A 24,488-nucleotide genomic window follows, 5' to 3' on the forward strand; every position below is an offset into this window, starting at 1 on the left:
TTCACTGTGCGTCAACCTGGATGTGACCCAGGGCACCCAGACCAAACACCTTTTCCAGGTGAGATTTGCCCTGGAATTGGAGTCTCAGAAAAGCAGGGTGCCCCCTCCAGTCTGAGTAGCAGCCCCAGTGGGACTCACGTGATTAGCTCTGGGTGTCAGAGCTACCCCACCGGCTTTCCTGGGTGTCCTGGTTGCAGACAGTGGCAGATCATGGACGTGGATGTAACTGCATGAGCCAACTGCGCATCCCCAAAGAGGGCACTATTCCCCTGCCAGGGTAGCCCTCGAGGGCTGTGTTGGTCTTGTTTGAGCACCTCTGCCGTGTCCAGTACCAAATAGTCTCTGGAAGGATGACCAAGTCAAGGACAGACAGGAGGGAAACCTTGGGAAGGTTTCTGATGCCACCACCAATGCCCTGGATGCTGTGGTTTTGTGGTGCTTGTCACCTGACAGACTAGAAGGGGATTCTCTAAAAATACAGCTAACATATTCCATGAGGGGGCATCCACCTGCCAGAGCCGTGTGTGCTGGGCAATCAGAGGCTGAGTGATTGCCACCTTGTCTGTAAGGGGATCTATAATGCTTTTACTTCTTTCATCATTTATTCGTTTTAAAACGGTAGTCATATAAAATTACATAAAGGATACATAATAAATACATAAAACTGTACTGTTATGACTGGCAAACTATATAATGATGCTAACTGTGCTTGACTAAGTTTACCTTCCGGTTTGTTCCAGAGCTTTCTGGCATCCTAGAGCAGTGGGGTATAACTAGCCATGAAATGTTCCTTGGTGGTAAGGAAGGGCCAGGCCTGTCTGTTGGGGGAAAACTAGCACATCTTCTAAATGCATTTCCAAAGCAATGTTTCACAAAGTGCTTATATAGTTTTAGATTTTTAATCGAGTGACATCTTGGCCTAGCATGAATTGTGGAGAATGTTTGGCTGGTCCTTTCAATCCCAGCCCCATCATTAGCTAGTTTTATGACAAGTGGATGCCATTCATGTTCACGCCAAATCTGCAGCTTTGTCAGCTTGTGGGGAAGACTGCTTATTGATGGTGGCCATGGTTGCTGGGGCCTTGTAAACTCCCAGTATACGGTGGTGTCATTATTAGTTTTATGCTGTCATTACGTGGAGGACAGAGAAGGCAGAATCCCTCAGAACATAATTCCAGCAGAAAGACTTGTGCTAGTGGAGCAGGCGAGGTGGCCAGCAGGACTTCTTGGCAGAAATAAGAAATTGACAACAGAAATATGAGTAAACATGGTGCTCTGGTTTTTCTAAGATTGATAAAACACAAGGGAGGACCCCAAGAAGCAAAAACAGCCAACAAACACACGTGCAAGATGGCGGAGAGGAAGCTGGAGCAAGCTGTTGGAGCCATCGCAAAGCCAGGCCCTGCCCAGCCCGGCTCTCCCTGAGGCCTGCACATCAGATCAGGAACCTCATAAGCTGCTGCAGTCCAGCTGCAGCAAAATAACTGGGGGCGGGGTACCTGTGTAGCTTGATACTTGTGTACCTTGATACAGCAGGAGTGGGAGCCATTTATTGTAGGATAGGAGGGGTATATATACATTCCACACAGCTTATCTAATTAACATAAACTAGATACAACAGTCAACCAATAGGGAATCTCCACACTTAATGGATCTCAAACCACTTCACAAACCACTCCCTCTGGCATTTTGCCAGGCGCCATCCTGACTTGTTTACAGACCCTAACAATAAGCTGCCCAAACACCAAGGCTGTGGTGTTCTTTGGTCCCCAACCACAGCAAATGAAAGTGCCTCTGGAGGTGACATAACAGATGCAGGCTATGCACACAGACTGATGGATGCCTCGCAAAATAAATGCACAAGAAACACTTGCAGCACCCAAATAGGGGATCCAAATCTTAAAAAGAAATACAGTTTGATCAGAGATGACCACAGAGATTGGGAAGAAAAAAACTTACTTTTTTTCTTTACAAATAAAGTTATTGAAATTCATAATCCAACAAATGGGCTAAACATTACATTAAAAACAAACAAACTGAAAATTGGTTATTACAGAAGTAGAACAGGAAATAATCAGGATGTTTGGAAGAGAGACATGGAAATAGGACATATAGAAAGCCATTGTATAGAATATATAGTGCAGGGCATGGTGCCTGCTCCTGCCAAACCAAACACTGGACTCAGCACTGCAAAATCGGAATGCTTCAAAGAAGACCCGAAAAACAGCCCGAGTGAAAAGATGGACAAACTGAGTTCGACAGAAACCACGGAAGCCTGAAGATGCAGGGTGACCTTCCAGCAAGGCCCCAGGTCCCGTCAACTCTCCTTGGAAGGAAACTTATAAAGATGTTTTCTAAATTTCTCCAAATGGAGAGAATGATGACCACAGGCTATTCTGGGGAAGGTTTGAAAGGGACTCCTCAGGCAGATTGATAAACATTTACAAAGAAAATCTGCAAGTCCGCCTGAGCCTGGCCGGGCCCCTCATCCACCTCCCAGCACAGGCCTGGGGAGCCCTGCAGTTCTCGCCCAAGTGAGGAGTCGGGGTGGCTGGGCCGGGGCCACCCTGCTGGAGGGCAGCGACCCACTCTCTGAAAGGTGTGGCTGCCTCTGCGGGCATCTGAGCTGGCCAAGCCCTAGAAAACAGGAGATGGCTTTTGCCCGTGTCCTGTTCAGCAAAGGGTTTGAATTGTCCCATTTGTCCTCTGATGCTGAGGATGGGAACCTTGGACTGATGTCACCTCTGACGCCATCAGTGGGGACACACACTCAAAAATCTGGAGGGACTGAGAAGCCCCCGTCATTTCCTGGTCAGGGCAGGTGCTTCCAAATCTTTGTTTTGCTTTGACAGCTAGGCGCCAAGGGAGAGGCTCTCCGGGTTCCACAGTGCTGCCGCTTGTCCCCAAAATGGATTTCCTGTGCACCACGAGTTACAGAAAAGCAGTCCGTCAGGTCAGAGAAAGCAGAAGGACGACTGAGTAATCAACTAGAATCAAGAGAGCGCCTGTGAACGTCGAGTGCGTTCGGGTCCCTGGGTAAGGGTCGTGAAGAAATCAAGACACAGGGGATGCAGAGCAAAGGCAGCAAATGCAACTGCATGCTGACGTTTATTTCTCAGATCCTTTTATACACTTCTTAACATAAGGCAAACAATTCTTTAGTTACACTTTGCCCACATTGCCCTAATAACATGCTTCAGCAAATACACAAAGCTAAACTCTGATCGTTCCTGTTTATTTGCACAGTAAAGCCAAGAGTTCCTTTATAGAGTTTATCTAATCCCCTAAAGCTACATGTGTTTCTTTACTATGTACTGTTCCCAGGCCAAGAGCCTCTCCCTGTTGGCCCATGTATGCAAAGCTTGTGACTTAAGATAAGGGGAAGAGAACATTTTCTCCTCCTAGCTTGGCTTGCCTAAAGCTGACCTTTGTCTCAGCCACTGCTTTTGCACAACCTTGGGCTTTAGGAGGCTTCAACAAGCATACTGAACCTTAACAAGCGCCTTTCCCACTGGGCCTCAAAGCCACTTCAGAACCGGGATCCTTCCTCCTGCCACTACAACAAAAGAAGTGCCACCCTCCTGGGCGGCTCTGTGCTGTGGCCCGAGGAGGCCACCTGTGATAGCGTGTCACCATTTCTCCACCGCTGCCTGGGCAGGGCCTTGGAGTCCTCAGTTTGATTAACGCATTGATAAGACATCTAGTTCACTTAATACAAACACGCCTGTGGGATTGGGGGTGGGATTCCGAAAAAATGAGCCCACACTGGAAATATTAAATACAGATAGAGTAGTAAAACATTCAGCTAAAATAGCAATAAAATGGACCTCCGATGGGCCTCTTGGGGCATTGAAGGGAGCAGCTTCCTTCTGCGGGTGTGTTCAGACAGAAATAAATCAACGCGGCACTGCCAAGTGGAAATGGGACTCCGCAATATCTTTATTGAAGATTTGTAGGATGCCAAGTCAGAGCTGTGTGGAGGACAAGTGCATATTGTTTTTGAAACTGAAACATGAATATGGTTGTAATTTTAATGTTTCTTGCTGGAAAAAGGTCACATTGGTGAGGCCGGGGCTTTCTTGAAGTCATTTCCCATTGAGGGATCTGCCAGGCTCTGACATCCTGACTCACAGAGGCCCAACCCTTCTGACACATGAGATGGGCCTCTGAACACCCCATGGCGGTTTCTGTCAGCATTTATGATCCTTATGTGCACGGGAATGTGAGCTGATGGCAGGCAAGCCCCACGGTCTCTCAGAGGTTAGCGATGGAGGGCGAGAACGAACAGGAAGATTTCATTATTGAAAGGTAAAGTAATCATATTTGTAAAGTAAAAATATAGATCTAAATCCCTGGGGGAAGGGAGTAAGAGGGGGGTGTGAGTGTGGGCAGCACCGTGCTCATCGCTGCCTCTCTTTAAGGACAGAGATGGTGAATTCATTTCAAAATCGTAAGAGATGTACTCTCCTCTCAGGAAAGGCAGAGCAGACTGATAATTTTATAATGTTTCGTTAGGTTTTCTGAAGCTACTCGCTGGTACAGTTTGAGCGCACACCTCAATGTAACTTCCCAGAGGTGGGCTTTAAAGCGGCATCCAGCCTAGGGCTGAGTGAGACCATTTCGGCCCTACCTCTGTCCCTTCACGTTCTGTGTGACCATGGTCCATTCATTGAACCTCTGTGGCCTTGCTATCCAGGCCAGGCTTGCAGTGGCAGAAAAATCTAATACTGAATGCTGACTATGTGTCTGAGATTGGTTTGAAATACACTGTGAAATGGGGAGAATCCTTGATAGTTTTGCCTTTTGCAATTGCCGATGGAGATGCCAATTTTAACAGCTGCATGGGATCACCTGGGTTCCAAAAATCATCCCAGGACCCAGGGTCTGTATACAACTTCATCTAAAGCAAAATGTGAGTACAGGAAATCATTTTAACCATTGAAATGGGACCAGGACTGGCCTGCTAGGGAGCTGATACCCTATAACAACAGCAACAGGTACACAAAAGACCGCCTTTCAATATTGTGTTTTGAACCAGAGTCAGGAAAAAATGAAGTGTGCTTGTTTCCTTGCTCCTTGTTCTCCCAGAACTCTTGTCTGACCACTAGTGAGTTGCCCCAGCTCACCTACCCAGGTTTGGGGGTTTGGGTCACGCCTGTGTATTAGGGGTAAACAGCCTTAGAGAAGAAAACGATCCGCCAAGAAACAAAACAAGTTTTAGTGTGTGGTGGGGAAGGGGGAGTGACAGCTAGGACCTCCCACCCACCTCCCGCGTGGGGATGAACCCGTCTCTCCTAGTGTTGGCTCTTCTGCCCGGTACTCAGAAAGAAGCCAAGGTGTGTGGCAGCCATCCAGGCGGTGGGGGACCCAGGTGTTCCCCTTCTGGAAAGGATCCGGGCGCCGCCCCCCCCCCCGGGCTCAAAAGAGGAGAATATCCAGGTGTAACTGCAGCGTCCGTGTCTTCCTGCTCCTGACCTGTGCCCTCCTGCCTGCTCCTGCCTGTCTGGAGCAGACCCACCACTGGCATCTGCATTCTGCCACGTGCGCAGGCCGGAGGCTGCCAGGGGAGGCCTTAAAGTGTTTTGTTCATTCATTCAGGATGATTAGGAAAGTAGGGCAGGAGTGTTGCCGTTGCCATTATCTCTCCTGGAGGGCAATGGGAGCCAAGCCTCACTCGCCAGAGGTTCTTCCTTCTACTCAGAGGGGGCAGCCTGCCATGCACCACAGAGAGCTGTGCAGTGTGTCCCTTCCCTGGCACATCATGTTCTTGTCTCTGGGGACTCTGTTCCTAATGGACGAGCCATCAGTCAATAGCTCCAGGTTAGCAGGACAGTGGCTCTGCGTCTGGCCAGGAGTGAAAGGGCTCTCTGACCCTCTTGGGGCCTAGGAAGCATCTCTCTGAGAAGCTAAAGAAGGAGCCAGGGCAAGCAGGATGGGTAGGAACGGTCAGTGTGGAGGGGAAACACAGAGCTTGACAGTGCTCTGTTTGAATGGAGGAAGGGAATGGAGCCCTTTAGGAAACAGGGTTTGCAGTTCTTGACACTCCCTTCATCAAGATGTGGAGTCTGCATTCTCTGAAACTGGTAGATTTGTGGTGTCTCAGTGGACAGAATGTGGCAGAAATAAAACCTTGTGGCTTCCGAGGTGAGGCCATATGAGGCCACATAGTTTCTATCAGGTTCTCTTTGAGTGCTTACTTCTGAATGATCTCTCCGGTCCCCACCTCACAGAGTGGCCATGGGTGTGTGCACCAGTCAGCAGCCCAGCTGAGCCTGTCCTCTGCCACTGCAGCCCAGACCCCAGGCTCTGGAGAGACGATGCCATCTTGCAGTGGATCCTGAAGTCCCACCTCTTCTCATCCCCAGTACTTGGTCTCAGATGTGAAGAGCAGGATAGAAGCCATCTTTTATGCTTTGAATATAAGGTGTCCCCAAAAGCTCAGCAGACCACATAGCAATGACCAGAGGTGACATGATTAGATTCTGAGAGCAATAATCTACTCAGTGGATTAATCCATTTGATGGATTAATGATTTCTAAGGTAACTGTAGGCAGGTGGGGCATGGCTGGAGGAGATTTTGTCATTGGAGGTGTGCCCTTGGGGATTATTGCCTGGCTCTGGTTTCTCCCTCTCTCTCTCTGTTTTCTGGCCCCCATGAGTGAAGTGGTACTTCTCAGCCACACCCTTCTGCCTCGACATTCTGCTGACCTCACACTCAGAACAAAGGGGTCAGCTGACCATGGACTGAGACTTTGAGACTCCAAGCCAAAATAACCCTTTTCTCCTCTGAGTTGTTGTGGTCAGGTATTGGGGTCACAGCAATAAAAATCTGACTGTCACCCAGGAGTCCCTGGAGGTTCCTTCTGAGCCTCCCACTATAGAAGTTTTAGTATCATAAAATGATGGCTGCTCAGCTCCACAAGGGCTGGAAGAGTCTGCTTCATGGTAATAGACAGAAGGACAAATGGCGTGAGTGGAGCAGAGATGGCAGATCCCAGCCCCTGCCCAATGGGAGTGTAGAGTACCTGCTCTGGACCACCCGCCTCTGCGACCATCATGAGGACTTTGATCACTACCCACGTAAATAGAAAGATACTGGGAGAAATAAAACCGAATGTCTATTTGGAAAGATCACAAAGGTTGCCCTGGTGACTGTGCCGAGCTGAAGCACCTGGATGGGGTCTACAATCTGGCATCAGAGGTCATGGCCATGTCTGGGTGACAGCTGACGGGGTCTGGAGCTAAGGTGGCGATGCCAGGCTCTGACAGATGTGAAGGGAGTGGAGGTGCCCTCAGAGGCTAAAGCACCTGGTGACCACTAAGTGCCACATCTGGGTGAGGGGGCCTAGGGAAACAGTACAGAAAGGAACTCTGGGGTCTGGGATTCAAGAAGTCCAAAAGTCAGACAGTAGTGGAGAGGAAGGAACCCAGACACGAATGAGGGCGTCTTCTGTGCTGCAAGCTTGGGCAGAACAAGGAGAGCACTGAGCAGACTGTGACCGACAGGAGAGCCATCTGGAGGACAGAGGCGGGCAGAGCCCAGATGGAAGTGGGGAAAGTGAATGCGTGCCGGAGACTCTTTCTAGAAGCTGTCTACAGAGCAGAGAACTGAGAAAAACGTTGCCGAGGTGAAGCTGAGACCAGTGAAGTGTTTGTCCTTCCAAGGGATGACCAGGATCAGGAGACCAAGAACCACGGAGAAAAATCTAGTGAAATGGACTCAAGGGAGATGAGGAATAAATGAGATTTTAAGATTCCTGAGAGGACAGGGAAGTCTGTCTTCAAGCGAGGCACGGAGAAGACCTGGAATTGAAGTTACCAGAGAGCCGGAGAGGATGATGGAATGAGAAAAGACAGCCCAGGGAATAAATTGACTGTGGATTTCCAGTGCCTTCTCCCTTGTGCTCCTGGAAGTCTGGCTCTAAGAGACCAGCACTGAGTGAGTATCCTTTACCTGGGCCTCCCCATCCTGTCCCACAGAAATGAGAGGTGGCAGGCACTAGGGTTTTGAGGCCTGGCTCTGGCTTCACACTGCATGGTGCTGAATCTCAGCCCTTCCACCAAAGCAACCGTAAACTTGGGCATATCCCTTGACTTTACAAGGAAGCCATTCTCCTTGCCCCCAAGGAAAAGAAGCACATCATGGTAGAATCTACCCCATGAGCTTGCTGCTTGTGAGTTAGTACACAACTCACTATGTGGGGACATGTAGATGGTGCAGATTGGGCAGCATTGCCCTAAATGCTAAACCAAAGCCTTGGGTTGGCTCTTTTGCCTCCAATCATTCTGTAGAAAATTGAGGCTCAGAGGAAGTAAGTAGTCTGTTCAGGATGCCAAATAATGAAGTCTGAGAGCAGCAGATTCATAACAGTGCTGCCATATTGTTGAGGCTTTTATATCCATGGCCTCATCTAGTTACTGGTAGAGTTGAAATTAAAAAAAAAAATTAAAAGAAGAGTTGGTTTGAGTTCTAATTCCTACGTGCCTTTGTGATTCCAAGATGCCTCCCGGAAGTGTCCTGATTCTGTGTTCCTACCTGTACAATAGGTGTGGGCTATTGACTCGCCACCTCCATCTCCAGGGAGAATATAAATATAAAGTGGGATATGAGAAAAGTTGTTTGTCAACAATAGGGCACAGCTTTTCTCTGTGTTCACCCTTTCTGCTCCTCCTGTCCCTCATGCTCAAGGGCACATGTGAGCAAAGAGTTTTCATTAGCCTATGGATACATCTGCTTTCCTGCACCAGGATCCACAGGGCTGAGGAAGAGATTGTGGAATTCCAGCAAAACATAAGTCTTCTGCCAGCAGCAGCCTCTGTCCCAGAAAACAAGTCCTCAAATACAGATGTAAGATCCTCTGCATCTTTGTCACCAAAACTAAGCCAATGCAGGAAACAGAAGCCAAAATAATGGAGGGACCTTTTCATCACAACCCTCAGAATGGGACCTGGTCTTAGTCACTTGGCCATAACCATATTGCTGATACCAGGCTAGTGACCAGTCTTTCTAATGAGGACTCAGAAGCCTTTTCAACTTCTTTGCAAAGAGAAGACCAGTGCTGATTAGGTGCAGGGAAGCAAGAAACCCCCAACACGACGTAACCCTTTCCTTCCTTGATCTTCACCAGGCCTATGCTGTGGTTGAAATCAGAAGACAGAACTGGGATATCTGCCCGTCCCCTTCTGAGAAGCTGTCCACCCAGGATGGGGCCTCCCCTGCTGCAGGGACAGCACCTTCTCACTGGCTTGCCACCCTTGTTGAGCCCATCCAGCCACAGAGCCAGCCCTGTACGTGCATAGCACTGCCCATCTCATGATTCCTCCTGCTCCGGGGGATCCCTCTCACTCTCAGAGCAGCGCCCAACCCCGTACATGGGTTTTCCATACTAAGGAGCCAAACAATAACAGCGAAAAAGGGAAAGTCCCAATAATTAACAGCAAGTACATATCCTTTAGAAATATAATAAATAAGCTGGTAAAAGAAGGGCTGGTGGCTAGCTAAGAAGGGCTGATTCAGAAGTGCCCAGGATCGAGGTAGGTAGGGGTTCTCCACTATGAAATCAACAAATCATGTGCACAGAGGTTTTTTGCTAAGAATAAAAAGTGAAAATAAAAATTTCTGAATCCTTTAGTTTTATTGGGGAAGGAGAAAGTCATGGCTTTTGCTAAACATCATTCTTTATAAAAAGCCAAGTTTCACTAATAATTATAATCTGATTCTCGGTTACTACCTACCTTTTTCTGTTTGTCTCATCAGAAATATTTAGTAATTGGAAAGAGAAGAAGTAGGAGAGAGATAATCATCAGCAAAGGAATATTTATAAAATCATATCTAAGGTTCAAGAGCCGCTAAATCATCCTATGACTTAAAATTGACAATTAGTTAAAGTTGTTTGAACTTCCTCATCTCATCTATTTTTCAGGGGACCTGTCGGTGTTTTAGTCCTTGTTCTCTCCCTACCTGTGGGAGAGATGGGGAGAGCATGCCCCGACCAGGACAAGCCAAGAAAAGAGAGGGCCGACTGACTGCCCGCACCCAGCCCTCCCTCACTGGAGGACAATCAGACACGTCAGGGAGACCAATCAAGGCTGGAGCTCCTTTATTGAGGAAGCACACACAGCTACTATAAGGCACAGGAGCCAATCAGGATAAAGGTAAGCAGGGTGAGGAGAGTTCCACAAGGGCAGAAAGGTTCTGAGCCTATCCTAAAGGTGGTCTGATTTTTTGTCACAACCCACGGTAATGCCTTCTGGCTGATCGCCAGGTGCCATCTTAGCCATGTGCCGCCCCAAGACCAGGCAGTGAGGATCAGTCTGCAAGTTAGGTTTCCTTTTCTCCATCCTAGGTCTCTATTTCTCTGATGTGACGTGCCCTACAGGGACCAGAGCTTATTACCGACATTTTAGCCACAGGGATTCCGAGGTCACAGGAACTGGCTGACTGGTGGATTCCTAGTCACAAAGGGGTGGAGTCCTGTGTAGAAATGACTGGTAGTTTCCCTCTTTGCCCCCTTTGACAGAGCTCTTGTGAGGGTCTAGATCAGCTCAGTCTTGCTGCAGTAACAAATAGTCCTGCATCCAGGGCATGAAAGCCGTGTGCAAGGTTTCTGCTACATGTCTACCCTGCGGTACTGGGGACTTGACCTTGCAGTGGTCGGGACAAGTTGCCATTGTGTGGAACATTCCCAGGCACCATCACAGGAAGACAAGAACCGTGAAGCCTCCTACCTGGACAGCCATGCTCTCAACAGGACGGGATGCCGAAGCTCTTCCACCAAGAGAAGCTGTGGGAGTTTTGCACTATTTCAAGAAAAGGCCCAAAGGCCACCAGCCTCTGGGCACATGGGAAAACTGAACCTTCTTTGTGCACAGTGAGGCTGGCAGTTACCTGAGACTGACTTTCTTCTTAAAGCAGGTGCCTGGTCCATCCTTAAATAGTGACAAATAGCAGAAGGCAAGGGGCTGGGCAATGAGGACAAGCAGTGTCGGGGAAGTGTATGGCAACCTCCTGTGACACAAGCCAGTCCCATCAGCTCCTGGGAAAAGCTCACCCTTCTACTGTGGCCCCAAAGCTGTCAGCACGGCAAAGTATGACGACAATGATGGTAACTTGGAAAACTAATTTTATTTTACTTTCTCCATGAAGAAAATGTCTAAGGCAAGGGAAAAATATTTTTTTATATAGAAATTAAAAATGTGGGCAGTGAGGCAAGAGCTGCGGGCGGGGAGCGGGGCTGGCACGTGGCCTCCAGGACACATCACTTCTCTTCTGATTGAAGATGAGGGAAGGAAGGAGTCAGACACGGCCACCTGCTTCCTCATAGAAGTAAAGAAAGAGAGAACAATGTCTCTGTGGTGCTGGGGAGGCAGCCCGAAGACCTTAATGCAGAAAAGAGACTGCCTGCTAGACAGAATAGTCTCCTTGTGTATTGCTGTATTTCCTGCTCAGTGTCTGGATTTTGATCATTGAGTGACACATGAAATAAGACAATTCTGGATAACATGAGCCTGCCTCGGGGAGCCTGATTAATGTATCTACAGATCTTGGAAACAAAACAGCAAGATGCTGCAGGGTTGAGGGGAGACACCCATTTGCACTCCACTAGCACCCCTGCCCCAGGCCTTTCTTGACATCTGCTCGGTCAGTGCTTAGATGCAGATGGTGTGTGCATGGGGGACGCTTGCGCCTCTGCTGGTTCTTGAGAGGTCTGAGCCCGTCACTAAGTCATCGCTTCTTTGCTTTCCTAAAGTAACTTGGTGTGAATCCCACACTGAGACCCTCCTGGTACTGGCTTTGTCCAGGACAAGCCCTTGTCAGTACTGTAACTCCCACAGGATGGACAACATCTCCCCAACATGGCGTGTTCTCTTGGGTGCCCCTACTAGTCTCATAGGGCTTTTGTAACAATCACCACCACCCAGGTGGCTTGAGACAATAGGAAATCATTCTCTGACCCTTTGGGAACCAAAAGTCCAAATTGAAGTCCAGCAGGGTCATTCCTCCTCCAAAGGCTTCAGGAAAGAATCCCCATCCTTGTCTCATCCAGACCCTGTGTCTCTGCACACCTGGCTCCCAGCCACATCACTGACTCTCTCACCTGACTTCAGATGGTCTCCTCCCTGTATCTGGTGTCTTAGAAGGACATCTACCATTAGATTTATAGCTCACCCTAAGTCCAGCATGATCTCATCTCCAGATTCCCACCTTGCCTCTGCATTACCTTTACAGTTCTGGGTGGACACAGCTTTTGGAGGCAGCTTTTCTATATACAGCAGGGCTCACCTAGGAATTGCCAGGCAGTGTGAAACCTGGACCTTTTCCGTGGTGTACTATCGCTCATCTAGATGTGACATTTACAAAAAGGAAATTCCTTGAATTCCTTCTCTGTGCAGTTGTGCGACAGGTTTGTAAAATCTCCTCAATCCATCTCTAAGAAAGAATTCTGTGGCTTTTGGGACTTGGGAGAAAATGATTCCCCACCATCGGTGTAGTCCTAACTCTAATTTGCTCTCATTCTTCATTCAAGAAATCTTTCCTGGAATGGGGGAATAGCTCAGCAGTAGAACACATGTCTCTCATACACAGGACCCTTGGTTCAGTCCTCAGCACTGCCCAAAGCAAACTTCCCTGAGCACCTGTTAGTGCCAGGCCCTGGGCCCAGCCTCGGGTTGAGTAGTGACTGGATGGTGGTTGTCCTGGAGTCGAGCATGGGCTGTGTCACTGGTCACTCTCTCCCTGACTAGAAGCCCTCCTTTGGAGACTTCCCTTTGCCACCTGTGTTGGTGAGCTTAGCACCCCTGTAACCAAAATATCCGTCAAGAACAATTTAGAAGACACAAAGTTTATTTGGGTTCGCTGTTTCAGAGATTTAGCCCACAGTGGGCCAAATACTTTGCTCTGGCCTAAGGCCCAGGGGAGGCTGCTCTGCTCTTGGTGGTGAGGAAGCAGGAAGAGGAGAGGTGGAAGGAAGAGATGATAGGAAAGATGAATCCTTCCAGGGCACACCCCAGGGACCCACCTGCCCACAGTCACCATCTGTTAGTCCACTCAAACTAGGATGAGCTGATCCTTGCTAAGAACTTCCCATGGACCCAGGCAGGCAGGAGTCCTCAGGAGGCCAAAAACACCAACATAGGTCAGGAAAGATGCCTGTTACGGAATGTGAAACTCACAGCAGATGGCAGGAGCATTTAGCAAGGGTGACAACCACCACACAGTCCAACGAGGAGGAGGGAGACACTCTCTTTCCATTTCCTGTGCATTGGTCTTCGGGTGGTTTAGAGGTGTCTCTGGGTAGATTCATCAATACAAAATTAGGGAATATTGGAAACCACTCCCCCAGGAAATGAAACCCAAGTGCATGAGCCACAAATTCAGAAACATCTGACCACTGTCCACCAGGACCAACAAGACCAACAGGATTTTAGCACAATTTCCCGGCATGCAGTAAACACACAGCTTATGTTCTTCTTCTTCACTCTCTCACTCTTGTCATTCAAGGGAGAACCTGGACATTTGTCATGGTCAGTCACTGGAGAGGAACACTGAGAGAATCAGGAGTGGCTTCCCATCCTTGAGCAGGAGAGAAGCACTTGCAAAGGCCCAGAGGCTGCAACAGCCTGGCCCCTAGAGGTTCCTCTCCTAGGCAACACGTGGCCGGGCTGCAGAAAAGAATGAGGTGGGACTGTCACTGCAGGTCTGAAAGGGCATGGGACTCTGAATGTCATTCAGAAGAGGAAAAAGACACCAGACAGGGATGATAGAGTATTTTCAACTTAGAGGGAAGATATTGAATTTTCATTTTTTCAAGCTTCAGTCACAAAAAAATGTCTTTTTCCCAGTAATTTTTGTCTATCTTCCATATAAATTTATCTATTGATATAAAATATTTATTGATCCTTAAGACTTTGGAGTTGATCCAGTCTTCTAAACAATACACAAGAACTGGAAGCTAAGAGGGAAAAGACTGGCACATTTAAACATATAAAAATACAAACCCTTTATCTGTCAGAAGACGCTACCCAAAAGAGTTAAAAGAAAACAGATTGAGAGGCCATATTTGCCATTTTTACCCAAGAACTATTAATATTATTTTATTAAAAAGCAGCTCAATCAGCAAATTAGCCAATTCATGGAAGGATGAAATACCTATTCATAAAAGGAGAAATACAAACAGCCACTAGCAGCCAGAGAAATGCAATTCAAAGCAGGAAGACAGAGCGTTTCAATCATAGTAGTCGTCACAATGCGTTTCTTTAAAAAAATTGGTGAACATTCTGCTCAGAGAGAGGAGAGGAGAGCCACTCAGAGAGCGTTATCAGTACTGGGCTGTGGGTGAGCAGCTTGGCCTTGGCCTTCCGAAACACCATCCAGTTGTGCAGGGTCGCGAGGATTTGTGGTACCCACCATGTCTGTGCATCGTTACCTGCAAAAACTGCACCAACCGCATCGAGATGCAAAACCTGAAGTCACCTAAGCTCCCAAACTCTAGACTCCCAACAAGACATTGGAAAAGGTCTGTGGCTGCTGTGTAGACTGATGCGGTGTCAAGCCACTGCTAGGTGGAAAGAATCAGCCACTAAAATCTATGAATGCTCCCATTCCTGTGAACAAAGGAGCAAAACCAGGTGCATGTGAAGCTCTCTCAGGGAATACGAGATGGCTTGAGAGCCTGGAAGGGAGGGCTGGGGCCGTGTTGGGGAGGTGCTGCCATTGGGGCGGAGGGAGGTGCTCGTGATTGGTTGTGCATTAATTATGTTTGGACATTTTGCAATAAGAATATTACACGTTATAAACTCTAAAGAGATCAAACAAACCAAATACGGTGTAAGGAGTGGCTCACTCTGCAGAGCCCAGGAATACCGCGGAGACAGTCGTGCCCAGGCCAGGGACTGGGAGGAGAGAGGCGAGGAGTCACCAAGACGCCCAAGTTTGGAGAACAGAAGTGAAAATCACAGGACCCTGAGAAACCTGTAAAACAGAGTGAAAAACTTGTCCACAAAGATGCCCAGGGGTTTTTGGTGGCTTTAGGGCAGTGGTGGTGCTGGAAACTGTGACAAACCATGGACAATGGAAAGAAGCAACTGAATTTGAAGTAACTCTCCTGGGTGTTATTTTTGAGGGATTTTACTTTGGAAATAGAAAAGGACAACGGAGGTCAAGGCTGGAGGAGATACTAAGGACTAGATGAGTGCAAGCTGAGCTCTCACTAACTTAAGTTCACGCAACGGACACAAACATCACATCCTGGAGCTGACATGGCTCAGCACCTGCCCTGAGGACCCTGAGTTTCCCAGTTGCATAAAGACCCCAGGGCAACGCTAATTGCCATTGCTTCAAAAATGTGAGGACGAGGTTTTTGTGGGCTGGGACCCCTCTCACGAACTCAACTCTATCTGCTGTGCTTTTGCCTGGAACCATCTCTCTACGGCTCATCTTTGCAGCTTGGAAGCTCTGGGAGCCCCACACCAACACGTGCAGAAAGCAGATCTGCAAAGAGCTTGCTCCACCTGACTCCTTCGAGGCTGGGTGGGAGCTGGAGACTTCACCTGGGTAACCTTTGGGAGCCTCAGTTTCCTCTTTTGTTAGATGGTTTCTTTTGAAGCTCATTTCTACTTTTATACTACAATGTATGATCAGCCTCAATCTTGCCCTAACCCTGAATCCATCCCCCCTTGTAGTGCATTCCCACCCCCTACCCCTGGAAAGGTAGTTGATTGATGGTAGCTGAAAGGACACTGGAAAGAAAAATAAATTGAATTTATGCAAGTGGGGAGAAAACTGCCTCATTAACAGAATAATTGAGCTTTTAGTTAATTTTTCTTTTATCCACAGAAAAGGGCAAAAATCTTCTAAGCAATGACTCCTCTTCTTCCAAATGATTAAAAGAACAACAAAAAGGTTTGTATCTTGGATGGATCTGGTAATTATGTGCCTGACACTTTTTTTTCCCTTTTAAAATATCATACGAGGCAGATGTATTTTTAAAATCCTGGCAATTTACACAACACTATGAAAGTGTAAGTTCTTCCTAATCAGAAATTGTCTGCACTTCCCCAACCTTATTAGCAGTAATCCCTGCTAATGGAAAATTATTACCTTTTTCTTACTCAAATCTAGTTGTTGATGTAACAACACTGCCTGCTTTGCTAAGATCAATATGTTTAGCCATCACTGTAAATAATGCATAAATTTAATAATAAAACTGTGCTTGCCGAGAGAATGCAAACTTCAGCCGTTTGCATATCAGCTCTTTAATTTACGGTTGTTTTATTTATTTATTTATTTATTTATTTATTTATTTATTTATTTATTTTGCCACCAACTGGTAATAATAAGTAGCTCTCGGGCCCCAATAATGAAACTCTTCATATGCAGACATCACTGGGACTCTGGCGAAAGCCCAGTGACACCAGGGAAGCCCTGGTGAAGACTAGATCTGACTTCTCCTTCAAGTCACGTGCCGTAAATGTTAATCGACTTGTAAAAGGAGAATTGCTTTTTACTTTACTGATCTCAACTGGACCCGGCCCGGAATGATTGCTCGTGGGCTCGTGTAGCAAATTTCCAGGAAATTGAAGATATCTTTACTGCAGGGGAGAGAAAGCCTGCTGGCCTGGGTCCTCGCCCAGAATGACACCTCATAAAGCATCCCTGGCAAGTGGCCCTGGAAGAGCTTCAGAGGAGGTCACATAATCATCAAATTATTCCAGCATATGTGCCCCCCCCAACTCATCCCCATTCTTAATTAAATCAGAAACACTCCACTATCTCACACACAAAGACCGTGGCAAAAATATGCATGCTTGTGTGTGTGTGTGTGTGTGTGTGTGTGTGTGTGCGCGCGCGTATACACACACACACACACACACACACACACACATATATATATATATATACACCCACGCATAAGCATACACATATAAAGATGATATATGTGTGTGTGTGTGTGTGTGTGTATACACACACACACATATATGTATGATGAATACTGACATTTAAGCCTGAAAAAAAAAGTCCTGATAAACTCATCAAGAAGATAAAAATAAAATCAGTGTCTGTCTATAAATAGTTTGCCTTCAAATACATATTAATCACTCTAACTCCAATTTTTGTTTTCCAACATCAAATGCTTTGATTGTTATCTGGAGACTTAGCAGGGAAAACAGGGAGGCTCTACCTGCTTAATTTACATGGCTTCACTCCCTGCAGGAAGGCATGGGGGAAACATCACCAGCTAACTCATCACTCCCCTCTTTTTGGGAACCATGATGGAGAAGAACTCACGTTTCTTAACAGATGCATCTGATTTAAAGTTCTCAAGAATGGAAACCTTATGGCTATTGGCAGGCAAGATCACATTGATGCACAGATGATCAGACAGAAGTACTTGTGGGTCTTCCATTAGTATAGACCTAAATCCATCATCTAATTGGGTTCTATATTCCAGTATGATATGTAAGGGTTAAGTTTTCCCTCAAGTCAGGAAATCTCTTCCCTGAGACCCATCTCTCCAGCCCCATCTTTCTGGCACAGTTAGATGACCTGTTGTATTAGTCAACTTTGCTGCAGTAACGATGATCCCCAGCCCACAGCAGCTTATAGTAGCATCACAGCTTTGATTTTGTTCATGTTCATCTTTCCCTGAAGATGTACTACAGCTTGGCTTATGTGATTTGCATGTCTTCATGCTGAGTGTAGGCTAAAGACTCTCCCCCTATGTGGGTATGAAGTCCTCAAAGCAGAGTGAAAGGCAGGAGACCTGATGAAAACCAAGTCCCTGGCTTCAGCTTGGAGTTGGTGTGTGTCTGCTCATACACCATTGGCCGAGTGTCCCCAAGCTAGTTTGCAGATAAAGCCCAGAGGGCCATGTCACTGGAATCCAGGGACTGGAAGTTATGTGGCGGTGGCCAGTTGGCTTAGTCTGCTCTCTCTACTGCAACAAAATTTCTGAGATCAAGTAATTTATAAAGAATCGAGATTTATTTGGCTCATGGTTCTGGAGGCAGGAAGACCAAGAGGAGGGCTTCCATGTCTGCCTCACATCTGGCCAGGGCCCTGGTGCTCTCGAGGCAACTTGAGCTGGTGGAGGGCAAGACCGAGCCAGCTGTGAGCTCAGGGCTCCCTTTCCTTCTCCTAAAGCTACTAATGCCATCAGGGTTCCCCCCCCTTGACCTCATGTACCCTGGTCACTGTCCAGAGGCCTCACCTCCACCTGCCATGGATACAGGACTTTGGGGAGTAAGTCCCCAACTCATTAATTCTAGGGGCCACACCCAAGTCAGAGGACCAGGAAAGTGCAATCTTCTTACTGGGAGGAAAAAACAAAGACAGGATAACAGCAATTCAGTCCAAAGTGCGGGCAAAGGGAAGGATGGAGGAGGGACCCAGGCAGGTAAGCCCTGAGCTTTCCAAACTCCAGAACTCGAGGGTCCCACCTCCAATGCCACTTCTGGGTCAGCTCTGCCATGCCCCCGATGTACCCTGTTCTCGGTCTCTTTCCTGTCTCCTAAACCAATTCAGAGAGAGCAAAATAATGGTCACATTTTATTGCCAAAGAATCTACTGAATAACTTTCTACTTCTTTAAATTTTACACCGAATGACTTCAGTTCATTTGAATGACTAATAAACTACTTAGTGACAGATATTACTGCTTTCATCAAATCACATTCATTATCAATCATAAGAAGTATCATTGTTTTATGTACAACTAAGAAAAGAAAGATGCCAATTAAAGTATGATATGCCATTAATTATAGAGTGCCTCCCAATTTCAGAGACATTAAAATGTGAAAAATATGTCTTCGCATCGGTGAAATATGATATCTATTGTTATATTTCTTCATATCCAATCATGTTTCAGATAAGACCTATGAATCTTCGCCTGCTGATCATCATTTAAAATCATCTTACATACAATATGACATCGAGAATGTAAAAAATGGAAAGATTAGTCAGCTTTAATACACTCTGGGCTCTACACAGCGATCGCCCTGTCTGTGAGTTGATGGATAACTAAGTTTCAGTTTATTTATTCTATTTCTCTACAGTTTTCTATTTTAAATGAACTAGTATTAATGTGGTAATCAGAAAAATTCTTTGTTTTTAAAACTAGTTATATATTGTGTTGTATGTGCCATATGATAAAAAATTTAAATATACTGAAACGCTGACAAGAAATGCATGATGTTTTATTGCTGCTGATTTCTGGCAGTGGACTATTTCTGGTAGTGGACTATTTTCTTTATTCTCTAGTTGTTCTCTCTTTTCTTGAAATTTTTTTGGGGGTACCGGGGATTGAACTCAGGGGCACTCGACCACTGAGCCACATCCCCAGGCCTGCTTTGTATTTTATTTAGAGACAGGGTCTCACTGAGTTGCTTAGCGCCTCACTGAATTGCTGAGGCTGGCTTTGAACTCGCTATCCTCCTGCCTCAGCCTCCCAGGCTGCTGGGATTACAGACGTGTATCACTGTGCCTGGCTTCTTGAAATTTTTAAAGGAACTTTTTATTTTACAGAAAAGCAGGTTATGTCCCCCAACAGTGGCTTGTAGACCTTAATTGTGAGTCAAACGTTAATTATTCGTTGCCTATCAAAAAACCATTCTCTGTCTCTTTCTTAAGATAATCCTAAATTTATTCTAGAGTGGCAGAGGGTTGAGATGAAAGACTAGGGCCCTGTCAACCCCATCCAACCCCAAATGTGGCCATGTAAATAAGTTTCCACAAAAGAAATATAAATAGAAGATATTCAGTTGAAAACATTCCAGTAAAACTTGGTAAAAGCAAGGGGAAAAAAAAAACAAAAAACCCTTTGCCTTCCTTTCCTCCATCTTGGTTCCTCACAGCAGGTTGGGCCTTGAGCGAGCTTGAGAATGGGAACCAGCTCAAAGGATAATACGGGCAGCTGGTCTCTAGAGCTACTGGAGCTACCATCCCCTTCTGCACTGCTTACCTCTTGCTGAAGGAAAAGTAAGAGGCTGTGGGTGAAGGCTTCGCACAGGAGCCTCCTCTGCCTCCAGGTTCCACGTAGGATGGTAGGGACTTGAGGGAACTCTGCTCCTGAGTGTGTCTGAGATGTAAGTCACTGTGTGTCCCTGTTCTGTGGACAGGCACTGCTCTGCCTTGCCAAGGCTCACCTTCTGCTCAGCAGGGCTCCACATCAATGTGTAGGATGGGAGGAAATCCCGAGACCTTACTGGACCCCATGGGTCCGGCTGCATGGCCAGCTCCATCTTCGTGCTGGGGGAGTCTTCTCTCTCCTGCTCCTGCGGGTCCCAACCTGGATGGCTCTCCAACTCCTGGTCTGTCTCTTCCCTTGCTCTTTCCTTGAAGCCCTTGGCTAATTCTATGTTCCTGGGACCCAATTGGGTGTTTGTCACTTCAGAAAGGAAAAAAAAAGGCTGGTAAATATCTGAGCTTCCCAGAAGCACTTAGCTGAATCTTGGCTGCAGTGTGATACCCTTCGGGGTCTTGGCCTTGAGCAGACACATATCTAGATCTCTCGCATTTTCTACATGGTACACGTGTGGGTTTCTCCTCTTTATTAGCAATACCTTTGTTTCAGAATCCAGTGACTCAGATTCAAAGAAAGGAAAAACTAAATATGTTAGAAAACACTTTAAGAGTCTTTCCAAGAACGAGTCCACACGGGAGAGCTTGGTCTGATTTAGGCCTGAACTGACTTCATAAGTGAAGATAAATGATTCATTTGATCAATATGCCAACCTAACAAGTTGGCATGGATGGACTTCTAATACAAACACACACATCAACTTGTGTTTCCCTGTTTGAGTTTTGAGGAACAACATTTTCTATTCACCTTGAAGCCTTGAAGCCATGATGCTGCATGATGAACTGAAGCATATGATTAAAACTATCCATGGACCGGAAGTGATGGTCCCGGAAGGTTGGAGATCCACTGATGTGGGTCTCTTGCTTCAGGCTCAAGGGAAGTTCCCCATGGTGTTCAGGATGGCAGGTGAGGCCGTCCATGGTCAGGCCTAGGATTGTCCTATCCTACCCCTTTCTGCCAAAGACCTATCTTTAATCTCTACCCACCATTTCCTCAGGGGCTGTGGTCTTGGATGCCCTTGGTTCACTGAATAGACCTCCCTCGGTCTGGATGTCAGCTCTTCCATTGTGTCCATTTTGGGAACCTCTGCCCAGTTTGCAAGACCAGCTCCATTCTCCTATATTATGAATACAGAATTGTGATCCAGAGAGGCAAAGTTGTCCACCTGGGCTCCCATAGGTGCAGCTAGTTTCAAGACTACAAAGTCTGGCTTCTTCATCTGTGTCTGTGTCAAACTGTGGGTAAAGGAAGAGGGTCCATATGCACTGATTAGGTCACAGTGTTGCTCATTTATCCTATGGAGCTGTTTAAACTGGTTGAAACTTTACTGTTTCAGTTTCTTAAGATGGAGGTAACTGAGTTGAAACCATTCTTATTTCCTAATAGAGACACTCAGGAGCCATGAATTTCCCTCAAAGTGCAGCTTTAGCTGCATCACACAAATCTTGTGTGTCTGTTCAAATTTTCATTCAGTCCACAGTAACTTCCAGTTTTTAGCTCTTATTCCTTCTGCTTGGAGTTCATCAAGATTCTTGGATATACAAAAATTAATTTTCATTATTTTTTTTAAATTGCAGTCTTTATTTCTTCAAATATGTCTCTGCTGTTTTTTTTTTCCCCTAGTGACTCCAATCACATGTGTTGTAGACCACCTGAATTTGCCACACAGGTCATTAATGCTCTGTTTCTTCTTTTTCCTCTGACTTTTAACTCTGTGCTTTATTTTCAAAAGTTCCAACTATTAGAATTTCTATGTTATTAATCTTTTCTTGTGCAATGTCCAATAGGCTATTGGTCTCACCACATGTATTCTTCATCCCAGACATGGTAGTTTTCATCTCTACAGGCTTGATCTGAGTCTTTTTTAATATACTGGGTGTCTCCAACATACTCATTCTATAAAATCATTGAATATATGAAAAATGTGAAAAGTACTTACAATAACACTTATAGCAGGCTTGTCCACTAATCCTGTCATTTTTGAGTCAATTTCAATTGATTGGTTTTTCTTCTCATTATGATTCATATTTTCCTTCTCCTTTGAATGTCTGGTAATTTTTTATTAGATATTAAATACAGCAAATTTTACTTTGTTGAGTTTGGGATATTTTATATTCCCATAAATATTATTAAGTATTACTCTGGGTTGTAGTTAAGTTACTTGGAAATAGTTGGATTCTTTTGGATCTTGCTTTTAGGATTTATTAAACATTACCAGCACTGCATTTAGCCTGCCTCTGATTTTGCCCTACTGCTAAGGTGAATCACTTCTGAACATCGTACATGCCGTACCAAGATCTATGAGGCTTCTCACTATGGTGGGTGGGAAAAGAAATTTTCCTAGGGCTATGAGAGCTCTGGGGATTATTTCCTCTGATCATTTTAGATGGTTCTTCATAATTTTGGGTGGATTTCTCTCATGTATGTGCTGATCAGAACTCAGCTGCATAATCAAAAGGAACTCACTGCAGATCACTGATTGATTTCTCTCTCTCTCTCTCTCTCTCTCTCTCTCTCTCTCTCTCTCTCTCTCTCTCTCCTTCTCTCTTTTCTCTGAAATTCTATCACATGAAACCTGGCCATTTTGGCCGCTCAGCTTGGGGAAATGCCAACCTCTGTAAACAATAAATGGTGATTATTTGGGGCTCTACTTAATTACTTCCAACCTCTCAGGGATCCCTGTCCTTCATTATCTCATGGCCCATTTGTGAAAACTATTGTTTCTGTTATTGTTGAATTATTTTTATTTGTTTCATCTGTGGGGGAACATCCATTCTCTGTTATTTCCCTTACCATCCACTGAAGTTGGGTTTAATTTCCAATTGGGAAAATGACTCGTATAGTTAGAATCTTTGAGAAGAGACTAGAGATGCATACTTTTGGTTGTTAAGTAATCTTAATATTCTTGTGAGATTATAATCAATTTGATCCTGAGTTTAGGGAGCATATCTCTTTGAACAAATGCTCTCTTTCACAGCCTGATAGATTATATTCATATGTTAAATTGCCTTTACAAGCTATTTAATCTCACACAAATTACCTGATTTCTCTTATCTCAATGTTATAAAACCTCTAAAATGAGGATCCTTTCACCTACCTATTTAATGGACTTATCATTTTAAATTAGAAAACACACACATATGCACATACGGCCTTTCTCATAAGAAATATGTGGTAAACAGTTGTCTAATTAGAGGCAATTAAAACTGCATACTGTAAAATGTTAGTGTTCATTTATTGTCTCAAAGTCAATTATGGTTTGGTTTGAAATCTATCCATAGTTTGTTTTTAAATCTATCTATAATTTGCACCAAGGAAAACTTGTGGAGTGTCCTCCTTTAATAGGGTTAAACTGAAACAATTTTTCTCATTTCCCTAATAATAACTATGCCCTAAAAATTGAGAAATAGGATATCTATTTGAAATTCATTTCAAATATTTATTCGGAACAGCATGTTTCACTCATAAGTGGAGTTAAGATTAAAATTACAAGAAAAATTTAAGTTCTCAATCAGTGGGTTCAGCCCAGGGAGAGGCTGCTGAGAGTGTGGGGAGCACTCACTGTGGGTAGTGCTCACAGCTCCCCTAACTCAGCCTGGGTCCCTTGGAGCTATAGCACTTAACTGCTACGGCACCACAGTTGCCAGTCCCCTGTCACCCACCTCATTGGAGACAGAGTCCCACAGACTTGGAAGGTGTATTTCCATGGGACTCCAGGACCATGAACTTTATGAACAGAGAACTTCACTGCCTGACATTGCTTTTTAAGCTTCCAGTGGCTTCCAGTGGCTTCCAGATGGTTTGCAGTAGGCCTTCCCATACATCCCACTTCCCCCTATCCTCGATTGTCTATTTCATAATTAATGACCTGCAATAGAAACCAGGTGATTCCCCTCACGCCCCTGTAACCAGAGGCAAAGAAGATGGAGGTGACATTTCCTTACTTTTCCCATTTATTTTTTTCCAATGAAAACAAAATTTTCCTTGAATTCTCACTGTCTTAGAAATGCTTGGGGGTGTTTCTACCCCCTCGGCTTCTTCCCTCATCCACAGCAAGGGACCTCAGAATCCATGCAGTGGCTCTGGGGTCTGGGCAGGGTGTTGAGCAGTTGATGTGATCTGAGATAATTGAACTTGGAGTTAAAATTCATCAGTTACGCTTCCTATTTGATTACCTCCTCGCCAAAACCAGTGTGTGGAAGGAGTCCTGCTCCACAGAACAGAGATGACTGGGGACCTCCCACCAGGGAGACTGCATCCAGAGCAAAAGAGTCTGCAATCAGCAGGGAAGGCATTCGCCTTGAACCAGGAGAAGCACAAGTTTGACAAAACTGCCCAGTCCCTCGGCTTTGCAGACACTGGCCTGTGTCTGGTCCAAGGACTCCCTGAGTTCCCAGCCTAAAGTTGTTGG

General features: G+C 45.8%; 2 protein-coding genes across 2 annotated transcripts in view; both read right to left on the reverse strand.

Annotated features, from left to right (window-relative positions):
* The window catches only part of LOC144371377 (nuclear receptor-binding factor 2-like), a 60,203-nt gene extending 39,206 nt beyond the window's left edge, over positions 1-20,997 (reverse strand). The window contains exons 1-2 of the mRNA XM_078033717.1: positions 20,825-20,997; positions 20,142-20,358 (exon numbers count right to left, since the gene is read on the reverse strand). Coding sequence (XP_077889843.1) covers positions 20,142-20,358; positions 20,825-20,997 — 390 coding nt within the window. The remainder of the gene's footprint in view (positions 1-20,141; positions 20,359-20,824) is intronic.
* LOC144371422 (uncharacterized) overlaps positions 1-24,488 on the reverse strand; it is a 308,519-nt gene that overhangs the window by 148,693 nt on the left and 135,338 nt on the right. The window lies entirely within an intron of this gene.

The sequence above is a fragment of the Ictidomys tridecemlineatus genome, chromosome 16 (genome assembly GCF_052094955.1).
Source record: "Ictidomys tridecemlineatus isolate mIctTri1 chromosome 16, mIctTri1.hap1, whole genome shotgun sequence".
Taxonomy (NCBI): Eukaryota; Metazoa; Chordata; class Mammalia; order Rodentia; family Sciuridae; genus Ictidomys; species Ictidomys tridecemlineatus.